The 18,557-nt window shown below is 69.1% G+C and overlaps 2 protein-coding genes across 3 annotated transcripts in view; one reads left to right on the plus strand and one right to left on the minus strand.

The window, feature by feature from the left end:
* The first annotated feature begins 1,654 nt into the window (after positions 1–1,654).
* Positions 1,655–14,488, plus strand: DPYSL4 (dihydropyrimidinase like 4). 2 transcript variants are annotated; one of them, XM_055346294.1, is made up of 14 exons: positions 1,655–1,806; positions 4,621–4,709; positions 5,257–5,441; positions 7,213–7,377; positions 7,924–7,985; positions 8,077–8,157; positions 9,687–9,755; positions 10,048–10,168; positions 10,984–11,140; positions 11,428–11,569; positions 12,099–12,269; positions 12,599–12,778; positions 12,964–13,129; positions 13,775–14,488. In XM_055346294.1, exons 1-14 carry the CDS (start codon positions 1,768–1,770, stop codon positions 13,864–13,866), a joined length of 1,719 nt encoding a protein of 572 aa, XP_055202269.1. In that variant the 5' UTR covers positions 1,655–1,767; the 3' UTR covers positions 13,867–14,488. The 2 variants fall into 2 exon arrangements, with proteins under 2 accessions (XP_055202269.1, XP_055202270.1); XM_055346295.1 differs by having other exon boundaries at positions 11,428–11,566.
* A 1,277-nt stretch (positions 14,489–15,765) lies between these two features.
* The window catches only part of STK32C (serine/threonine kinase 32C), a 65,220-nt gene continuing 62,428 nt past the window's right edge, over positions 15,766–18,557 (minus strand). Inside the window, exons 11-12 of the mRNA XM_055346304.1 lie at positions 17,037–17,104; positions 15,766–16,352 (exon numbers count right to left, since the gene is read on the minus strand). Coding sequence (XP_055202279.1) covers positions 16,232–16,352; positions 17,037–17,104 — 189 coding nt within the window. The 3' untranslated portion in view covers positions 15,766–16,231. The remainder of the gene's footprint in view (positions 16,353–17,036; positions 17,105–18,557) is intronic.

The raw sequence follows: 18,557 nt of genomic DNA on the forward strand, positions 1-18,557 counted from the left end.
AAAAAATGTTTTAAATCTTGAGATATCCAAGCTCCGCTCTTCCCAAGGCACTCGAGTCTGGACATAGTGGCTACGCTGGCCACTTCTGTGTTCCGCCTCTGTTCTCTGATGCCGTGTTCCACCAGGAAGGGAACCTGGTGCTCCCGCGTGCTGGGGAGGGGTCTTACCCGCAGCCCCCTCCTGCCTCATGCAAAATCGCCTGGAAGATGGGCTCTGGAGCCGCCTGGCCCCACCTGGCTGAGGTCAGCCACCAGGCCGGCTTCCTCCTGTAGCTCTTTACCAAGTGAGAAGCAGAAGAGAACACTGAAGTTTAGAAAAGTAAAAGAATTTCTGCGAACGAATGAGGAGGACACTTGGCACCACATTTCACTCGCCTTCGGCTTCGCACAGGTAAGTAGAGGCCGTTTTATGGATCGCCTGGCGGGGGAGCGGAAACCAGGGGTGGGCCGGCGGGCGGCGAGTTGCTGGTGTAGCTCTGCAGCGATGCCCCTGCGGCACCCGCGCGTCCTCCAGGCAGCTCCCCTTGTCCAAACTTCTATTTCGAAATGGCGGCTGAGAGGACAGACCTCAGAGGCTGCGATGTCGTTTGTCGTTTCCTTAAAAGGTCAATCTCTATGAGGTTTGACAGCCGGTCAGTCTCCTCCCGAGGCCGTGGCCGTGGCCGTGGGCGGGCTGAGTCCCTCTGCCAGTCTCACCCCAGAGCCTTGAACGCCGCCTTAAGGGCGGTCAGGAGCGGCTCTCCTGGGTGCACCCCCCCAGCGACCCTCCCCACTTGCAAACCATTTGGGAGTCAGAGCCTCCTCGCGGGGCGTGGGATCCCCTGCGGGCCCGGGACTGTGGCCGGAGCTCCGACGTGCAGTGATCTCTTCGGTGCGTGCCCCTGGGCCCTGCCCCCTGCCCTAGGGCGGGAGCTGGGCACCTGCACTTGGGCCGGGCGAAGGCGCAGGCCCGGCGCGTTCAGCACCCCCTGCGCGGACAGCGCCAGGCCCTCGCGGGCAGGGGGAGGGGCGGGGAGGGGCGGGAGGGGGCAGGGGCCGGGCTGGCCCCTCCCCAGGCCCCGCTCTCCTCTCCCCCTCCCCGAGGGGCCAGGACTAAGCCGCCCCGAGGGTCCCCGAGCCCCGGCCCGCGCTTCCCGCCTCTCGTGCCCGCGCTCGGGGTCTCGGCCCGCCTCGTCCTCCGCCCCCTTCTGGGTCTGGGTCCCCCCACCAGCGCGTCCCCGTGTCCCCAGCGTCCGGGTCGGCTGGGGGCAGCCTCCGGGAGGCGTGTCCGCCGCCAGCTCCGGGAGCGCAAACACCGCCCTGCGCTCGGTGCGGCCCGGGCCTCGGATGCAGAGGAGCCCGGGCTCGGCCAGGGGCGTCCCGGGGGGAGTCGGGCCCCCGCGGCCCCTGGTTCGGTCCCGGGCGCCGGGTGCTCCGGGTCACCCGGGAGGCGGCGGCGGCGGCGGCGGCGGGGCAGGGGCGAGGCCGGGCCCGGCAGGACTGCGCGGGGCCCCCCGCCCTGGTTCCCGGGGCGCAGAGCCCCTCCCTCCCCACCCCAAGCAGCGCGCGTCCGTCCCCAGGGCGGCCGGGGCGGGGCTCGGATGCGAAGGGGCGGGGCGGGGCGGGGGGCGGGAGCCGAGGGCCGGGGGCGGGGGGCGGGAGCCGAGGGCCCGGCGTGCTCGCGCTCGGACGCCCCGCGCCCCCGCGTACGCCTCGGGGCTCTGCGCGGCCCCGCCCGGGACCCCCAGGCCGCCCCGCGGAGCCAGGCCGCGGCCGCAGGAGGAGCAGGATGTCGTTCCAGGGCAAGAAGAGCATCCCCCGGATCACGGTGAGCCCCGCGCCCTCCCGCCCGCCCTCCCGCCGCCGCGGCTCCCGCGAGCGCCCCCCGCACCCCTGCCCGGCCCGGCCGGCCCCCCGGGACCTCGTCCGCGCCCGGGCCTGCTCCCCAGGGCGCGCAGGCGCCTCTCCGCGCGGTGCACGGGCGCCCGGCCGGGGGGGGGGGGGCGGACTCGGTCCCGGGGCCCCGCGGGGTCGGCGGCGGCCGCGCCTTTGTTGGCACCGCGGAGGGGCCTGGGCGCCCCGATGCTGTCCCCGCGCGCGCGGCCGCCTGGCTCGGACCCGCCGCCGCGCTGCGAGCTCTTTGTCCGAGACAAAGCGGCTCGGCCTGGGGCCCCGAGGCCCGCACCCCCCACCAGCCGCCCACCAGCCGCGCCGGAGTCCCCAGGGGGCAGCGCTCTCGAGCAGTCCCCGGCTTCAGGAGCAGAGACCCCCCAAGGACAACCACATGCAGGGGGGCTGCGCGAGGTCACGGTCCACCCTGCTCTGCCGGGGAAACAAAGCGGCCCCTTCCAGGGGGCCTGGGCCCGGGGAGGCCCGGAGGGAGGCCGGGAGGGAGGCCGGGAGGGAGGCCGGGAGGGAGGCCCAGGCGCCGGCTGCCCGGGGGCAAGGGGCACCTGTTGGGTCTGGGCTGAGACCCGACTGGGGAGTTGACCTCAGGAGAGGGCGGTGGGTTGGTGGCTTCACTTCCTGAGATGCTCGGGGAGGAAGGAGGCCCTGTCCTTTCGGTGCAGGGCTGTCTCGGGGTCCAGCTGGATGTGGGAAGCCTGCCAGCCGCGTGCGCAGGGTTGGGGTCGGTGGGACGGACCAAGGCGTCTTGTTTAGGAAACTTCCACCCTCATCGTGGTGGGCGCAGCACTTCATCCCCGCTGCACTTCTCTCTGGGCTCCAAACCCAGGAAGGTTTCCAAAGTCTGAGTTCAGGGGCCTGAAAAGGGGAGGAACGTCCAAGAGTAGGGGGCACATGGACCACGGGTCTCTTCCTAACTAGGGGGCGGTGGGGGGCACGGGGACCACAGGTCTGTTCTGCCCACAGCCTTCCCCCTTCTGGCTGGGGTTCCCTTGGGCTTATCTGAGATCGAGTTGGTCCACTGGGCGGCTGCCTGTGGCCTGTGGCAGTGTGTCCGCTGGTGTGGACGGTGGGTGGTGGTCTCACTAGCGAGTGGGCACACGGACGTCGCAGGAAGGCTCCCGTGCAGCAGCTGTGTGTCGCCTCGTGGGGCTCCTGCTAATCTCCCGGCATCAGGCTGATGGAGTGTGAGGAGCGTCGGCCCCAGGCTGCAGCCCTGGCCTGGGCCCCGGTGGACACTTGGGAGCCCCGGGCAGGGGGCCAGCCGTCCCCGGGAGGCCCACCTGTCTTTCCTGGCCGGGCGGGTCAGAGCGTATGAGGCCCGAACACGGGGCCGAGAGGTAGGGCTGCCGAGCCAGGTTCCGTCTAGGGCGTCCTGCATTCCGCGTCCCTGCTCGGTTTCCATTCTTCTCCCCCTGATTCTCCCCTGGGTCAGACCAGCAACCCCAAGGACCGTGCCGTGTTCCAGATGCGCCACCGCCCCTCCCCGCCATTAGGTGGGGGTTCCTAGAAGTGGGTTTACGGCTGCCAAGCGCTGATCACCTGCCCTCGGTGCCGTGGGGTGACCCGCCAACGGCTGGCCTCGCTCGCTGGCGCTTGGTCCACCCACGTGGACTCCCTCCCGGCGGCAGCACAGCCTGTGGTCACCCCGATGCCTTCCTGGCCCTTCACCCCACAGCCTGTCCATCGGCAGCCCCTGCCTGCCCGGCTCCCAGCCTCTCTGGCCCCCGTCTCTGCTCGGCCCCCGGATTCCGGTCCGAGGTCCCCATCTCACCTGCGCAGGCTCACCAGGCCCCGGCCTCTGCCCCATTTCCATCCTTGAACACCACTTTCTACTTCTCACACCGACCAATGTGATGAACAGGCCGTGCTCAAGCCCCTGCTTCAGGCCCCCCCCACAAGGGGCCCATGGGCACCCCAATCCCACCACGTCTCACCTGCCCCAGGCTCTTGGCCCCTCACCCTCCCTAAAGAAGGTTCTGCCCCAGTTTCCTCTCATGTCCAGTATCAACTTAAGCTCCTGCCCCAGGCCCTTTGCATGGGCTGCTCCTGGGCCTGGACCATGGCCCCGGGCCGCTGCATCCCCAGCCAGCCCCTCCAGTGGGCCTGTCTCTGTCCTGAGGCAGCCCTGCCTCCTTGCCCATCACCCTGTGACGTCACCGTCTTTGTGCTCGTGATTTGTCTCGGTCTGCCATGGCTTTGTGTGACTTCCCGGCCTAGTCTGCCTCCCTGCGCTGGGACGCACTGCCCCCAGGGGTAGGGGCCCTGCCGGCTGGGGCGCTGCTCTAACCCCCCCCCCGCCGTTTGGCTGCACGATTCTGCTGTGAGCCGACTCCAGCTGCTCCTGGGAGCTGCCTGTGTGGGCGGAGGGGGGGATGACGTGATTGTGTCCCCTCTGAGCTCAGCCCGAGCTCTGGGACTTAGGCGCCGACTGTTGACATGGAATGCACGTCATTGCTTTGCCCTCATGTTGGCCCCCGTGGGTCGCTGTGGCCCTGGCGGGGTCGCACGGCCTGCCCTGCGGGTGTGGGACCCGCTCGGGTCCGTGGGAGCTGCCCACGTGCCGCTCCGCCGCCAGGGTCGGGGACAGCAGACAGCGCGGGCTCCTGGGTCACATCTACACACACGCGTCGTGCCTGAGGGTTTCCAGCATGATTCCCGGGCCAGAAGCTACAGGAACGATGTTGACAAACTGAGTTTGGAGAAAACTTACCTGTTTTTCATTTGTTTCCAATAGAGCGACCGCCTTTTGATCAAAGGTGGGAAGATCGTCAATGATGACCAGTCCTTTTACGCCGATCTGTACGTGGAAGATGGTCTGATAAAGTGAGTTTCTGCCTCAGATATCTGCGCAGGTCATCCGTGTGCACATTGGTCACCCCGTATGCACAGGTTTACTTTTGGGTAAAATCCATCTCAATTTTTTTTTCCTTTTTCCAAAACCCTGCTCTAGCCCAGGCCTTTATGACAACGGAGCTCGCCAGCTAGGGGCAGGGTCTCGGGAAGCAGGACATGTATTTGTTATCACAGCTTCAGGACGATTGTAGCTCACAGTGGGCGCTCAATAAACACTTACTGGCCGCACCTGTTAGCTCATCTGCTGCTGTCAGGCGGCTCCAGCCCCTAGTCTGGAAGGGGCACCTAGTCGGTGCAGCAGCCAGAAGCCCAGGTGGACGTCACCGGGGCAGGCACGCGGGCCCAGGTGGGACCTTTGCGCGACCGCCGTGAACCCCTGGCCGGGGTGTCGTGCTCTCTGACTGTCCCCGGGGGCCGGGCTGGGGAGGTCTTGGCCCCACCACCCTTCCCCTCAAGGGGCCCGAGCCCGCACTCTGTTCCAGGCTCTGCAAACAGTGAAAACCTGTGTTGCTTTCAGACAAATCGGAGAGAACCTCATTGTCCCTGGGGGCATCAAGACGGTGGATGCCCACGGCCTGTTGGTCCTGCCGGGAGGGGTGGACGTGCACACGAGGCTGCAGATGCCCGTCCTGGGCATGACCCCAGCAGATGACTTCTGCCAAGGGACCAAGGCCGCGCTGGCGGGAGGGACCACCATGATCCGTGAGTGTCTCCCACGTGCCGAGCATCTGCCTCCTGCCTTGCCCCGTTGGCCGGGTGTGTGTGTTGCGGGAAGAGCCTGACGCTAGGACGCGTTCTGGGGTTTTGGGGGGCCTATTTCCCTTTATTACCTTTCAGTCTAGGAGATCCTTGCATATTCCCTGGTTACCGCCGTTCGCACTGCGAGTCCTCCTGCCGTGGCCAGCTCTGGAACGCTCCTGGGGCTTCCGCGGGAGCACGTGGGTGTGTGCCCGGGACCTGATTGTGTCCTGGGAAGCTGGCGGCTGGCCGAGGACCAGGTTTTCAAAACTGCCTTTTGCACAAGCGAGGGCCACGTGGTCCGAAACAGGCACGTTTGCTCCTGAGCCTCACGCCTCTGGCGCTTGGTTTGCACAAAGTTCCTGCCCGGGGCCAGAAGGGGGCTGTGTGTTCTAGGAAAAGAACAAGAGGCAGTTACGGTGGCCGCATCAGGTTGCCCCTGGTTCCCGGGGGAACCTTCACCGTGCGGCTCGGCAGGCAGCCCCCCGCAGTGTGCCAGGCGCACTGGCTTGCCCGTGGGGAGCTCCACTGGTAGGCTCAGAGCCCGGACGAGACCCAGCCCTGGTCTCGCGGCCTTGAACGCCGCCAGCTCCGCGGTGCCGCACGGGCGTCTCTGCTGTGGTCCAGCCCCGGCCTGACGCACCTGGCCTGACGCACCTGGCTGAGCCTGGGCGCCGCCCCGTTCTAGCTGTTTGGCTCCAGGTAACTCAGCTAACTGTTAGACGTCCCATTTTGCTGACCTCCTCAGAAGGTTGTGAGGGTGAGTTTGTGCACACGAGTTGCTGGGCTGTGCCTGGTGCACGGTGCATCCTGTCCCTGCTGCCACCGGAAGGGCTGTGCTGGGGACTCTGGGCTTCTGCACAAGTGACATTTCGCCGTGGCCAGAATCGTGCATCGGTTTGGCTCACTCAACCACAAGGCAAAAAAAAAAAAAAAAGCCAACGATGGTCCATTTTTCAGTTTGACGAAGGAGACTGGCCATTGTTGGCCGCTCCTCATGCTCATCCCTGGTGGCCAAGGCCAGCGGGACACCTCCGTGGCCGTCACCTGCTCATGCCAGAGCCGGGGCGTCAGACAAGCCGGCCGGGTGGGTGGCACCCCCTCCACGGGGTCCTGGGCGTGAGATCCGAGCTGCGGGAAGCACGGGGCCCCCATGAGGGGCGCGCTGGGGGAAGGCCCAGCGTTGGCCGGTGACCCCTGGGTGTGTGTGGCCCGCGGTGGCCACCCCGCCTCGGAGCTCTCTCCCTGCACCGGGAGAGGCCGTGAGCTGTGTTTGGACCTTGGACCTGAAGCCGGGTGAGGGACGTGAGGGTGCAGTGGCCGCGCCCTCCTGGTTCCCCGGGCGGGGGGCTGTTGAAGTGCACATGGTGAGGTGCCAGCAGGGGGGCCAGCCCTGGAAAGCGGCCCCCGCCCCTGCGCTGCTCCCCACGGGCCCTCCAGGTGCGCCTCCCTCACGCAGACCCCCGTGCGGGAGCTTAGCATCCTACGCGCCCCCGTGCTCCCTGGGCTGCCCGTGTCCGGCGCGGGGTGGCTCGAGTCCCGCCTCGCCCTGGCTGCGCGACAAAGGCCGGCGGCCGGGGGCGAGGACGCGGACAGAGCCGGTGGGCAGGTTCACGGGAGCGGCCCGGCACCGCCTCGCAGGGGCCCCTCCTGGTCGCTTGGGAACAGGAGCCCTGGAGGCCAGGGTGGTTCCCGGGGGCCGGGGGGCGCTTGGTTGACCGCGCCGCCCCCGCAGTGGACCACGTGTTCCCCGACGCGGGCGTGAGCCTGCTGGCGGCCTACGAGCAGTGGCGGGAGCGCGCGGACAGCGGGGCCTGCTGTGACTACTCCCTGCACGTGGATGTGCCCCGCTGGCATGAGAGCATCCGGGAGGAGCTGGAGGCCCTGGTCAAGGACAAAGGTGAGGGCGTCTCCTGACGCTGGCGGGGTGCTGGGGCGCAGGAGGGCCGGGGAGTCCGGGCTTCCCTGGTCCCGCTTCCCCCGGGCCCCTGGCCGCGCGGGGCTCGCCCGGGGGTCGGGGTGGCCGGGAGGGGCGAGGTTGGACAAGCGGAAGGTCTGTCCTACTTCCAGAGGACCCAGGCGAGGAGGTGGCGGGTCTCTGTGTGAGGGATGCACCCCGTAACCGTCCCTGGCCATGTCCCAGTCCCGTCACCCGCCACGGGCCAAGGACGAGGGCCACCCGGGTCCTGGCGTCTGAAGGTCTCTTTAGGAGCAGAACGCTCTCAAACCCGGTTTTCGGAGCGGCCTGTGCTGGAACAAGCCGGTCTATGCCCAGGGCTTACTCTACCAGCCAAAGTCCTGGGCGGTTCATAGCGGTGCAGAGCGGACCCGAGCTAGTGACTAGGACCAGACACCCGTGGGCGGGGAGCTCGGGGAGCAGCGGAGGCTCCCGGGCGTCTGACCGACGGCAGGCCGAGCGCCCGGGCCCCTCTCGCCTCTCCTGCAGGTGTGAACTCCTTCCTGGTGTTCATGGCGTACAAGGACAGGTGCCAGTGCACGGACGGCCAGGTGAGCGCAGGTGTGAGAGGGGGGGCCCGGGGGCTTCAGGCTGCCGGCCCGAGGGACGCGGCCCCACGCGCCTGCTGCGCTGTCTTCCCAGATGTACGAGATCTTCAGCATCATCCGGGACCTGGGGGCCCTGGCCCAAGTGCACGCGGAGAATGGGGACATCGTGGAGGAGGTGCCGGGCCGGCTGCCTGCGGGGCGGGCGGGGCTGGTGTGCAGACACGCAGGTGTGAGCGCCCGAGGGAGGGAATAGTGCACACGGGCTGGCGAGCGGCGTCCCGGAGTCAGCGGTCGAGCAAGCACGAGCGGGGGAGCCCGGGGGGCGTTTGGCTCTAACACAGATTATTCCGTGATCATCACGCTTCTTATCAGAAGTTCCCCAGAACCAAAGTGTTGCTTTTGGGGGGACTGAGACGGGGGTTCCCAGTCCTCCTGCCCTGTGGATGGGGCCCCCAGAGGCTGTTTCTTCTGAGCGCAGCTGCTGGTCCCACACCTGCCCTCGGGCCCTGGCCTATGGGGTGGGCACCCCCAGGTGCAGGCGCTGCGGGGTACCTTGGGGGCTGGGGGGCTCCTCACACAGCAGCAGCCCCACCCCGCCACGAGGGCATCGTGGTTAGGAGGACGCAGTGGGTCCCGCTCAGTGCGCAGGCGGTGCACAGGGCACGCCAGGAAGACACCCCCCAGTGTTGGGGGTCTCGTTACCGGGTCTTTGGGGCCCGGAAGCATTGTGCTTCTCCCCCATTCTTCACGGGGAAGCTTGGCATCCACGTCTTCGATTATGCACGAGGCGGCTCAGGGTCATGGCTCAGGGTCATCCGGGGCAAAAGCTTGGGGGGGGCAGGGCCCCCAGCACTCCCCGGGCGCACCCCCTGCCCCCCAGCGGAACACACTGTGGCCGGCAGGGTGCTGACTCCAGCCCCATACCTCACCTGTGATTCGGGGAGCTGGGGTCCCCCTGACCAGACCCACTGTGCTCCTGCACCCTGAGTCCTCTGTGGTTGGTGATTCTGGGGGGCCTGGCAGCCCAGGCTTAGTTTAGGGGAGCAGGGCTCCCATGAAATGTGGGGGGTCAAGGCATATCTCGGGGGCATGACTCACGTGAGAGATCAGGAGTCAGGACTCATGTGAGGATTGGGGGTCAGGGTTCCAGGAGATGGGGGGATCAGGGCTCATGAGAGGTGGGGGGTCAGGGCTCATCTTGGGGGGCAGGACTTACATGAGAGATTGGGGGTCAAGGCTCACGGGATACGTGGGGGGGTCAGGGCTCTGGGAAATGGGGCTCAGGGCTGATCCCAGGGGTCAGGGCTCATGGGAGGGGTGGGGGGTCAGGGTTTCCAGGAGTTGGGAGGTCAGGGCGCTCTTGGGGGTCAGGGCTCCAGAGGTGGGGGGTCAGGGTGCTTCTTGGGAGTCAGGGCTCCGGGAGTTGGGGGTCAGGGCTCATGGGAGGGGTGGGGGGTCAGGGTTTCCAGGAGTTGGGAGGTCAGGGCGCTCTTGGGGTCAGGGCTCCAGAGGTGGGGGGTCAGGGTGCTTCTTGGGAGTCAGGGCTCCGGGAGTTGGGGGGTCAGGGCGCTTCTCGGGGGTCAGGGTTCACGGGAGGCGGGGAGTCAGGGCTCATCCCGGGGCGAGGTCTGCTTGCATCACACCCAGACGGAGGCGCTGCACCCCGCCTGCACCCGCCTGAGCGTGTGGCCCCGGGTTATGCAGGAGCAGAAGCGGCTGCTGGAGCTCGGCGTCACCGGGCCTGAGGGCCACGTGCTCAGCCGCCCCGAGGAGGTAGGAGGCCGCAGCTGCCCTGGGCAGAGCCTGACCCGCGCGGGGCGGGGCTGTGACTTGTCCTCTGGGAGGCGCGAAACAACGGGCCCTACCCCCACTGGGTTCGGTCCCCACCACCACGGTGGCCCCCAGGCCTTGCCCAGAGGGACGGGCTCTGGGTCCACCCAGCACTCGGGCCGAGCCCTGGACTGGGTCCTCCATCATGCACGGTGGCCCCTCTGGGCCCAGGATCCCTGGGGGGCGGTCAGGAGGCCCCAGGGCCCTGGCCCGGCCTGAGCGCCCGTGTCCCCAGGTGGAGGCCGAGGCTGTGTACCGCGCCGTCACTGTCGCCAAGCAGGCCAACTGCCCCCTGTACGTCACCAAAGTGATGAGCAAGGGTGCGGCCGATGTGGTCGCCCAAGCCAAGCGCAAGGGTGAGTGCCAGGCCCGGGTCCCCAGACGCTTGCTGGGGCGGGGAGGAGTTCTCTCTGGGGGTCAGGGGTCACGGTCTCAGGAGCTGGGCTGGGTAAACTGAGGCTCAGCAGAGGGCAGGCTCGACAGAGGCAGCGGCCCACCTGGCCTCTTGGTGGTGGGGGTCACAGGCGAGGGCCCCAGGGGCGTGGCCTCTGGGAAGCGCAGGGGCCGGTCCCTCTCTGGGGGCCCAGTCTCCTGTCTCGTCGGGGTAGCAGCTGCTCCCCAGGTGCCTTGAAGCAAGAGGCCTGTCAGCCCTGTTTGTTCAGACGCGATGGCCGGTCCCTGTGTGTGTCATGTACGTGCACCTGTGCCATCTCTGTGCGTGTGAGGGGGCCCCGGACTCTGTGCCATGGAACTTGGCCCCCAGCGGGAGCCCCACATCACTGCTCGCCGCGCACCTCTGTGCCTGCGGAGCTGGGGTGCACGCCCTGTGGGCTGGGGGGCTCTGCCCAGAGAGCAGCCCAGGCTGGGGAGCAGGGGGTGCACAGGAGACCCCGGGGTCCAGGGGACGGGCCTCAGAGGGCAGAGGCAGGCCGAGCTGATCCCGTCGCCCTGCCGCCACGGCCTGGCTGCGTCCCCAGCAGGCCTGACCTCCGGCAGCCATGTGAGGGACCGGGGTCTGCAGAGGGCCCCCCACCTGGGGAGGTCCAGACGCCCCGGAAGCTGGAGACAGGCTGTCCAGGGTCGGGAACGTGCGGGGCGGCTGGGGGTCCCCACCCCCGGGTTCTGGGGGGCAGGCAGGCGGCTTGGGGGAGCCTCTCACGTCTCCCTGCAGGGGTAGTGGTGTTCGGGGAGCCCATCACCGCCAGCCTGGGCAGCAACGGCTCCCACTACTGGAGCAAGAACTGGGCGAAGGCCGCGGCCTTCGTCACGTCCCCCCCGGTCAGCCCGGACCCCAGCACTGCCGACCACCTCACCTCCCTGCTGTCCAGGTAGGAGCCGTCCCCGGCGCCCCCGGCGCCCCCGCCCTGGCCCATGAGCTCCCCTGCGGGCAGCCCCGGCCTCTGTGCAAACCCAGGCCCAGGGCCTCCCGGGCAGAGCCCCTGCTGCACCGGCCCCTCCCCGTGCCCCACACCGAGGCGGCCGCGCTGCCCTCCTGGACTCCCCCACCCGGAGGCTGTGCTGGCCTGCGGGGGGGCGGGGGGACAAAGCCGACCGGCCTCTGCTGGCTCCGGAGAGTCAGGCCACCGTGCGCTCGTCTGACCCTGGCTTCTCTCAGCGGGGACCTGCAGGTGACCGGCAGTGCCCACTGCACCTTCACCACTGCCCAGAAGGCCGTGGGCAAGGACAACTTCACGCTCATCCCCGAGGGCACGAACGGCATCGAGGAGCGCATGTCTGTGGTCTGGGAGAAATGTGTGGTGAGCAGCGTGGGAGCCGGCAGGGGAGGCCGCTTGACCAGCAGACACGTGGGACAGAGGGCAGCGCGTGTGGCCCCGGGCGTGGCTCCCCCAGCCCTGCCATCCAGGGCTCCCCAGACGTTGGGTCCTGGTGCCCCTGGAGGAGGCCCCGGCCCTCCCCCGATTCCCGTCACCTGCAGGAGGCACCCGGGGGTGGGGCCCCTGTGTCCCCTAGGCTCCCCGAAACACCGGAGATTTCCCAGGCTGCCCGCACCCCCAAACTCCAGCCCTGGCCCCGGGTCCCCCGGGGGGACCGTCCCGTCCTTCAGGGGACACCAGCACCGTCAAAATGTCAGCGCTGACCGACTCGCCCACAAGCTCGCCTGAGAGGGCCCCTGGGTTCCCAGGCAGTGGCGCCCTCGTGGGCGCGCGGTTCTTGCTGCGAGGGGGACGTGGGCCGCTGTCCACACAGAAGCCTGGAGCCCGGCCCCCGGGGGTCGTCAGGACGAGCGCTGCCCGCCCCCATCAGCTTGGCTGTCTTGCTTCCCAGGCCTCAGGGAAGATGGACGAGAACGAGTTTGTGGCTGTGACCAGTACAAACGCAGCCAAAATCTTCAACGTGTACCCGAGGAAGGGGCGCGTGGCTGTGGGTTCCGATGCTGACCTGGTTATTTGGAACCCCAAGGCCACGAAAATCATCTCCGCCAAGACTCACAATCTGGTAAGAGACGCCTGGTCCCTAAGTCAGGGTCAGGGTCAGCGCGCGGGAGCCCTAGGGACGTGCGCCGCACACCTGCCGCACACCTGCCCCGCCTCGCGGGACACTCTGCCCTGGTAGGGGCTCATCCGAGTGCCCTCGGTCCAGAGCACCAGGGCTCAGGGACCCGCACCGCGGGCTGTGGCCACTTCCTTCTGAATTCCGGCCCCGCCGAGGCGACCAGTTCTGGCCGGAGGTCCTAGAACAGGCCTCCGAGGCCGGGCGGCCTGCCATGGGCTGAGGGGCGACGGGCTCGGCGTCACGGTGCCAGGCCCTGCGCCCTGTCTCCCCAGAACGTGGAATACAACATCTTTGAAGGCCTCGAGTGCCGAGGAGCGCCCACGGTGGTCATAAGCCAGGGCAGGGTTGTGCTGGAGGACGGGAACATGTTCGTCACCCCGGGGACCGGCCGCTTCATCCCCCGGAAGACGTTCCCCGACTTCGTCTACAAGAGGATAAAGGCGCGCAACCGGGTGAGCCTGAGGCAGGCGGCGGAGGCTGCCGTTCTTGGGCCTGGTCGTGCTCGCGAGGCCTCTCGCCGGGTCGGCCCCGTCTGCTGCGCACGTGTGAGCACACACTGTAGGTGGGGGGTGTTGGCACGCGCAGGTGCCCCTGGGGGGAGCCCGGTCCCCCTCACGCCCAACCCCTCGGCCCGCAGCTGGCGGAGATCCACGGCGTGCCCCGCGGCCTCTACGACGGGCCCGTCCACGAGGTGATGCTGCCTGCCAAGCCGGGTGGCAGTGCCCAGGCCCGCGCGTCCTGCCCGGGGAAGGTCTCGGTGCCCCCCGTGCGCAACCTGCACCGGTCGGGGTTCAGCCTGTCTGGTGAGTGGGGCCGGTGGGGGCTCCCCTGGGCTCACAGGTACCAGGGCCCCCGCGGGCGGGCGGTGTGGGGACTCGGGGCGGGGCCCAGGGTGTGGGCCAGTGGGGAGACCCCGTCCAACCCCAGCGTCTGCCCCAGCGAGGCCGCAGTGACGCCACCTTCCATCAGAAACGCTGAGCCCCGGGTACGGGGTGGGTGCCTCTGTGGGGAGCCCCTCCAGCCCTAGAATTGCAGGTGAGGCGCGTCATCGAGGGGTCTGTGAGCCCGGGGACGGCCTGGGGGGCTCAGGTGGCTGCTGGGCCTCTGCTCTGGGACCTGGCTGCGCTTCAGCCCGCTGTGACCGGCCCTCCTGTGATCCAGGGCCAGGCCCGCTTCCCGCACCCGACGGCCCGGCCTCCCCATCCCGGTGACAGAGTCCCTGCTCGCCCCCGGGACACCCAGGCCCAGAGCCGGTCCCCTTGAAAGCCAGGGTCCTCTTACAAGGGGGGCAGCCTTCTCTGGTCATGTGCCGGGACCCGCGGGTGGGAGGAGCAGCCTGGCCCCCACTGCTCTTCTGGGGCAGCCTCGTCCCTGCGCCGGGCCGACGCGGGTTGGGGGGCACGGGGGGCTCTGCGGGTGTAGCCAGCACGTCCGCGTCCTCCTCACAGGGTCCCAGGCCGACGACCACATTGCCCGGCGCACGGCCCAGAAGATCATGGCCCCCCCCGGCGGACGCTCCAACATCACGTCTCTGTCTTAGGGGCCCCGTGGGGCTCGGGGCAGCGGCTGCGGGGGATCCCGCTCCTCACGGAGCTCTCCCTCTGTCACACTTACCTGAAAGGTGCTTGGCCTCCCTCCCCCCCCCGAGCCCCCCGTTTTGGGGTCCCCGGTCCTGTAGGAGGAGCCCGTGCAGCGAGAGGGGTGTCACTGCCAGGCTGAGGAGGCTGGACGCGGTGGCGGGTCACCCGGCGGCTCTCAGGACAGCCCGGGGCTGCAGGTCGGCAGGGCGGCCGCCCGGCCAGGGCCCAGAGGACCGGGTGTGCAGCAGGCCGGGCCGCCCCTCCCCGCGGTGGTCACCACCCCCGTCCGCCCAGCGTGGGGAACCCCCGGGAGCTGGCCCCTGCCCCAGAGCCGCTGTGACGTCAGGGACCCTCGGAACTTAGCGAAAGGCGGCCTCGTTTGTCCGTTTGCCGAGGACCAGACTCCCACTCCCGAGTAGCCCGCGTCCGGGGGAGCCTTAGGATCCTTTAGCGGAGATGCCTCCTCTACTAGGCCGCGCCCCGGTAGTTGACTAGAGCAGCAGTTGGTGCACGAGGACACCTGTAGCCAGGAACCTGCATGCCACCCACAGCGCGGCGGCCCGAGTCGGGGCAATTAAAGGCGTCTGGGTTAGAAGCCGCTGGCCTGTGGCCCCTGACTTCTCCGCCCCTGCACCGCCTTCTCACCAGGGGTTGATGCGCGGGGGACACTTTGGGGGGCTCAGTGACCTCGGGAACACCGGGGCTGGCTGCGCGGCTGGCCCCCCAGGGAGGGCCCGGGTCCGGCTCCGGGCAGGGCAGACGCAGGGGCCCTGGGAATGTTCCCGAGGCCAGGCCAGCCGGCCAGACACAGCCACGGGGCTGCTGGGGTGACCCCGGCCAGAGGGTCAGAGGCGAGGCTGGGGCTGCAGGGGCCCCACCCACACATGCGAGCCACGGCCCTGCACCCTCAAGGCGGAGCAGCCCAGGGTTTTGGCCCAGAAGGAACTGCCGGGCTGGCCAGGCCCCACCTGCTTCGTGGAAGTGGTGCCAGTTGTGCCCCCAGGGGTGGGAGGTGCCCAGAAGGGCGTGTGTCCCCAAGAGCAGGGCGTTGATGGTCACTGAAGGCGAGTGGACGGCCCCACACCTTGCACTGCCCGGGGCTCCAGCACCTGCGCAGACGTCCGCCCCGAGTGGCGGGTCCTCTGCGGGGACTAAAACAGCCCCAGCCTGGAATCTGGGCCCTGGAGAAGCTGCCTGGGTGCAGGGCGGCCCCTGGAGAAGGTCCAGCCTGGTGGGCCCCGTGTCCTTCTGGCCCAGATTCCTTTGGTCATCGTGGCCTCGCACCCAGGGTTCTGGGGCCCCGCCAGGGACAGTGTCAGGCCCCGGGGAGACAGGAGGTCACGAGCCAGGCCACACCCACCCTCCTGCCACCAACGCAGGAAACAGGCGGGCCGTCCCCTGGGGTTTATGGCTTGAACTCAGAACCGTGAGAGCAGAACCCGAACTGAGATCGAGGCGGACGGTGAACCGATTGAGCCACCGAGGTGCCCGGGACGTACACGTTTTAACAAACCCAACACCTCCTCCCCTGTTCCTGTCTCTGACATCACGGGGGCCCCACCTAGGACGTCCTTGGTAGTTTGGAACCCCGCATGGGGCGTCCCGCTGCTGCCCGGCTCTGGGCCCTGCGTCCCCGCGTGACCTCGTGGGGCTGGGGTCCTCCTGGCCCGCCCGCAGCCAGTGGGGTGGGGGGCTGCTCGTCCTCACACGGCCTGCGCCTCGGGTCCAGGTCCAGGTCCGGCAGGCTCCACCCCCTCAGGGCGCCCCCACTGCAGCCGCGGGACAGACGCCGTACACCCCCCGGCAGCATCTACACAGCCGCTGCGGACACACGGCACACACGACACGGGACACCGAGCAGCTCTTATGTCGTGATGCTCAGAGGTGAGAAATCTACAGAAACACGGAAGTCGCCGGAACAGTGTGGATCTATAAAAACACTCCATTTCCCCCCAATGTACAAGCCCAAGTGGGCCGTGGGCAGCCAGCGCACGACGTCCGGCCGCCGGCAGCGGGTCAGGGCCACCGGGAGCCACAGGCCTCCGGCCACCACAGGAACCGAGCAGCCGGGGGAGGCGCCCCCAGCCCCTGGCCCACCGTCCTCGGCCGCACCGACCGCCCCCGGTGGCCGTCCGCCCCGAGGGCCAGCGGGCAGCTCGCAGTGGCCCGTCCCCGTGAGGACGGCCAGGGAGCGCGGGGCCACCAGCCAGGCCTGTGCCGGGAGGAGCCGGGCTGCCTGGCTGGGCACGTCCACGCTGGCCTCTGCCCGCCGCCCCCGCCCGTCCTCCGTCCTCCGGGCGGACTGAGTCCCCAGCGCGACCGGAGTTAAGTCTCGGTGAGGCGGGAGGGGCAGATGGAGCCGCACACGGGCAGCGCGTCGTCGGCAGCGTCCGCGGCCTCGGGGGCGGGCAGGGGCTCGCTGGCGGGGTCCTGGCTCCTCTTCAGCCTGCGCGGGGAGACAAGGGGGCCTCCTGCAGCCGCAGCAGCAGCCGCAGGGCGTGCTGGCCGCCCCGTGTCCGGGGGCAGGGCTGCCCCTCGTGCCCCTCCAGGCACCACAGGGAGCAGAGTGACCGGGGTGACCACTCGGGCCAGAGCGGGGGCTGCTGAGGACGCCTCGCTCAAGCGCAAGTCCTTGACGAGTCTGTCCCGCCCACGCCGCTGGCCTCCAGCGTGGAAGCCCGGGCCTTAAACCACTGCCCACTGCCTGTGGGCCGGGCTCAGAGCTGCCTCCTCCAGGAAGCCCTCCACCTCACCTGCTCTCCCCTCCTGGGCCCCCCACGCTGGGCCTGCCCCCGTGCAGCAGGTGTCTTAGCCACCAGCCGAGCCCACGGTCCCCAGCACTCAATGAAGGTCCTCAGGGGCGTGAGGGTGGCCGCCCATGGGACTCTGCAGGGCCGCCCACCGTCACCCCGTCTGGGCAGTCACTCAGTGCCTCCCCACAGAGCCCCCCACAGGCTGTACCAGGGCCGCCCACCCCCTGCCCGCAGGGCTGCTGCTCCAATGCCCCGGGGGTGGGCATCCGCTTCCCGGGCCCCTGATGCCTCATGGCTGCGGGGGTCAGGACTAGCGTGGCCCAGAGAGCCCCCCCACCCCGCCGGGCCCTGCTGCCCACCCCCCAACACACACTCACTTTTCTCTGTTAAAAATCACAAAGTCTTGCTGGATTGCATCAAGGCAGTCCTGAAGGTAGTCATTCTCCTGTTAGTCAGAAAAACATACCAATGAGCGAAGTGGATGCTCTGGGGCCCCCTCGCATCCCTCAGGTGGGGGCCTGAGCCTCCTGCACCCCGTCGCCTGCACCTGTGGTTTTCTTTGGAGACCTGCCTTTGGGCTGGAGACACTGCCCAGGCAAACAGGGCCTGGGGCTCGCACCTCCTGGCTGGGCCTTAGCCAGGGGCCAGGGGACGCCCGCATGGAAGCCCAGCCCCTGCTCAGGGCGGACGCTGACCCGGGGGCCGTGTCTGCAGGACAAAATGTGGCCGGAGACCGCACGTGGCTTGGCTCCCTCCCATCCGCACTCCACAGCCAAGGCTGTGGGGGGCAGGGAGCTGGACCCCGGAACCTGGGACGGCCTCTGGGGGGACACACGTGGGCACAGGAGCCCTGCCACGTGCTTGCCCCTTCCCGCCTGCAGGAGGGCCCTGCCCATGAGAGGAGAGCAGTGCGCGCTCGGGGCTGCTGCAGGTGGCACAGAGCGGCTCCCTGACGTCGGCCTGTACCCGCCCTCTGGCCTCCGATCGGTACCGGTCACCAGCAGCACGGGGCCCCGGCTGTGCGCGACCTGCTGAGGTCACAAAGGCTCCACCTGCTGCAGGGGGACAGGCGGGGGCGAGGGGAGAGGCGGAGCACGCGGCCCCACGTGACCGTGACCGGGAGCTCGTTCCCTGGCCAGGGAGGGGTCCACCGTGCGGCAGGGTGGCTCCCAGGCCGTGGAGGACGTGGCCCGGCCAAGATTCCAGAGCAGCGGGGGACGAATGCTGGGGGGGCTCAGTCTCAAGACAAGCTGGCAGCTGGAACGAGGTCAAAGAACCTCGGGCCCCTCGGGTGACGGCGTTCTCCGGGAGGACCCAAGGGACACCCCTGTCTGCGAGGCGCTAGGGGACGAGCTGGCGGGGGCGGGCGCCATGAGCAGCCCAGCGCTGCCCGTTATCTGCAGGGGGACTGCGCGCCGGGGCGTCCACGGCGACGACCACAGGCCGGAACGGCCTAAGCCTGGACCCGACCGGGCGGGAGGAACCACCACCACGGGCAGCAGGGCTGCAGTGACAAGCAGGTCACCCCGCGCCCCGGGGTCTAGTGATGTCTGATGGGGCCACAGCGGTGCACGGCCTGGGCACGGGGCACACACCGGTGAGGCCCAGGCACAGGGGCAGAGGCTGTCACCAGCCTCCCTGCTGGGAAGTCCCAGCCCTCCCCTGGCACACCTGGGGGACGGGGACGCCCGGCCTTAGGCCTGTGGATCCAGGGCCTGCACCCATGCCTGGCCACGCCTGCCCTACAGTGGGGGGGCATCCGCAGCCCCACCCGGCAGCTCTTGTGCCCCGCTGCCAGCGCTCAGGGCATGGTCATGGTGCAGTCACGTGCAGCAGAGGCCCCGTGCCGTCCCCGGGCCCACGGGGACAGCTGTTACAGTGGAAAAGGCAGAGAAGCT

Source organism: Nyctereutes procyonoides, unplaced genomic scaffold (genome assembly GCF_905146905.1).
Source record: "Nyctereutes procyonoides isolate TBG_1078 unplaced genomic scaffold, NYPRO_anot_genome, whole genome shotgun sequence".
Taxonomy (NCBI): Eukaryota; Metazoa; Chordata; class Mammalia; order Carnivora; family Canidae; genus Nyctereutes; species Nyctereutes procyonoides.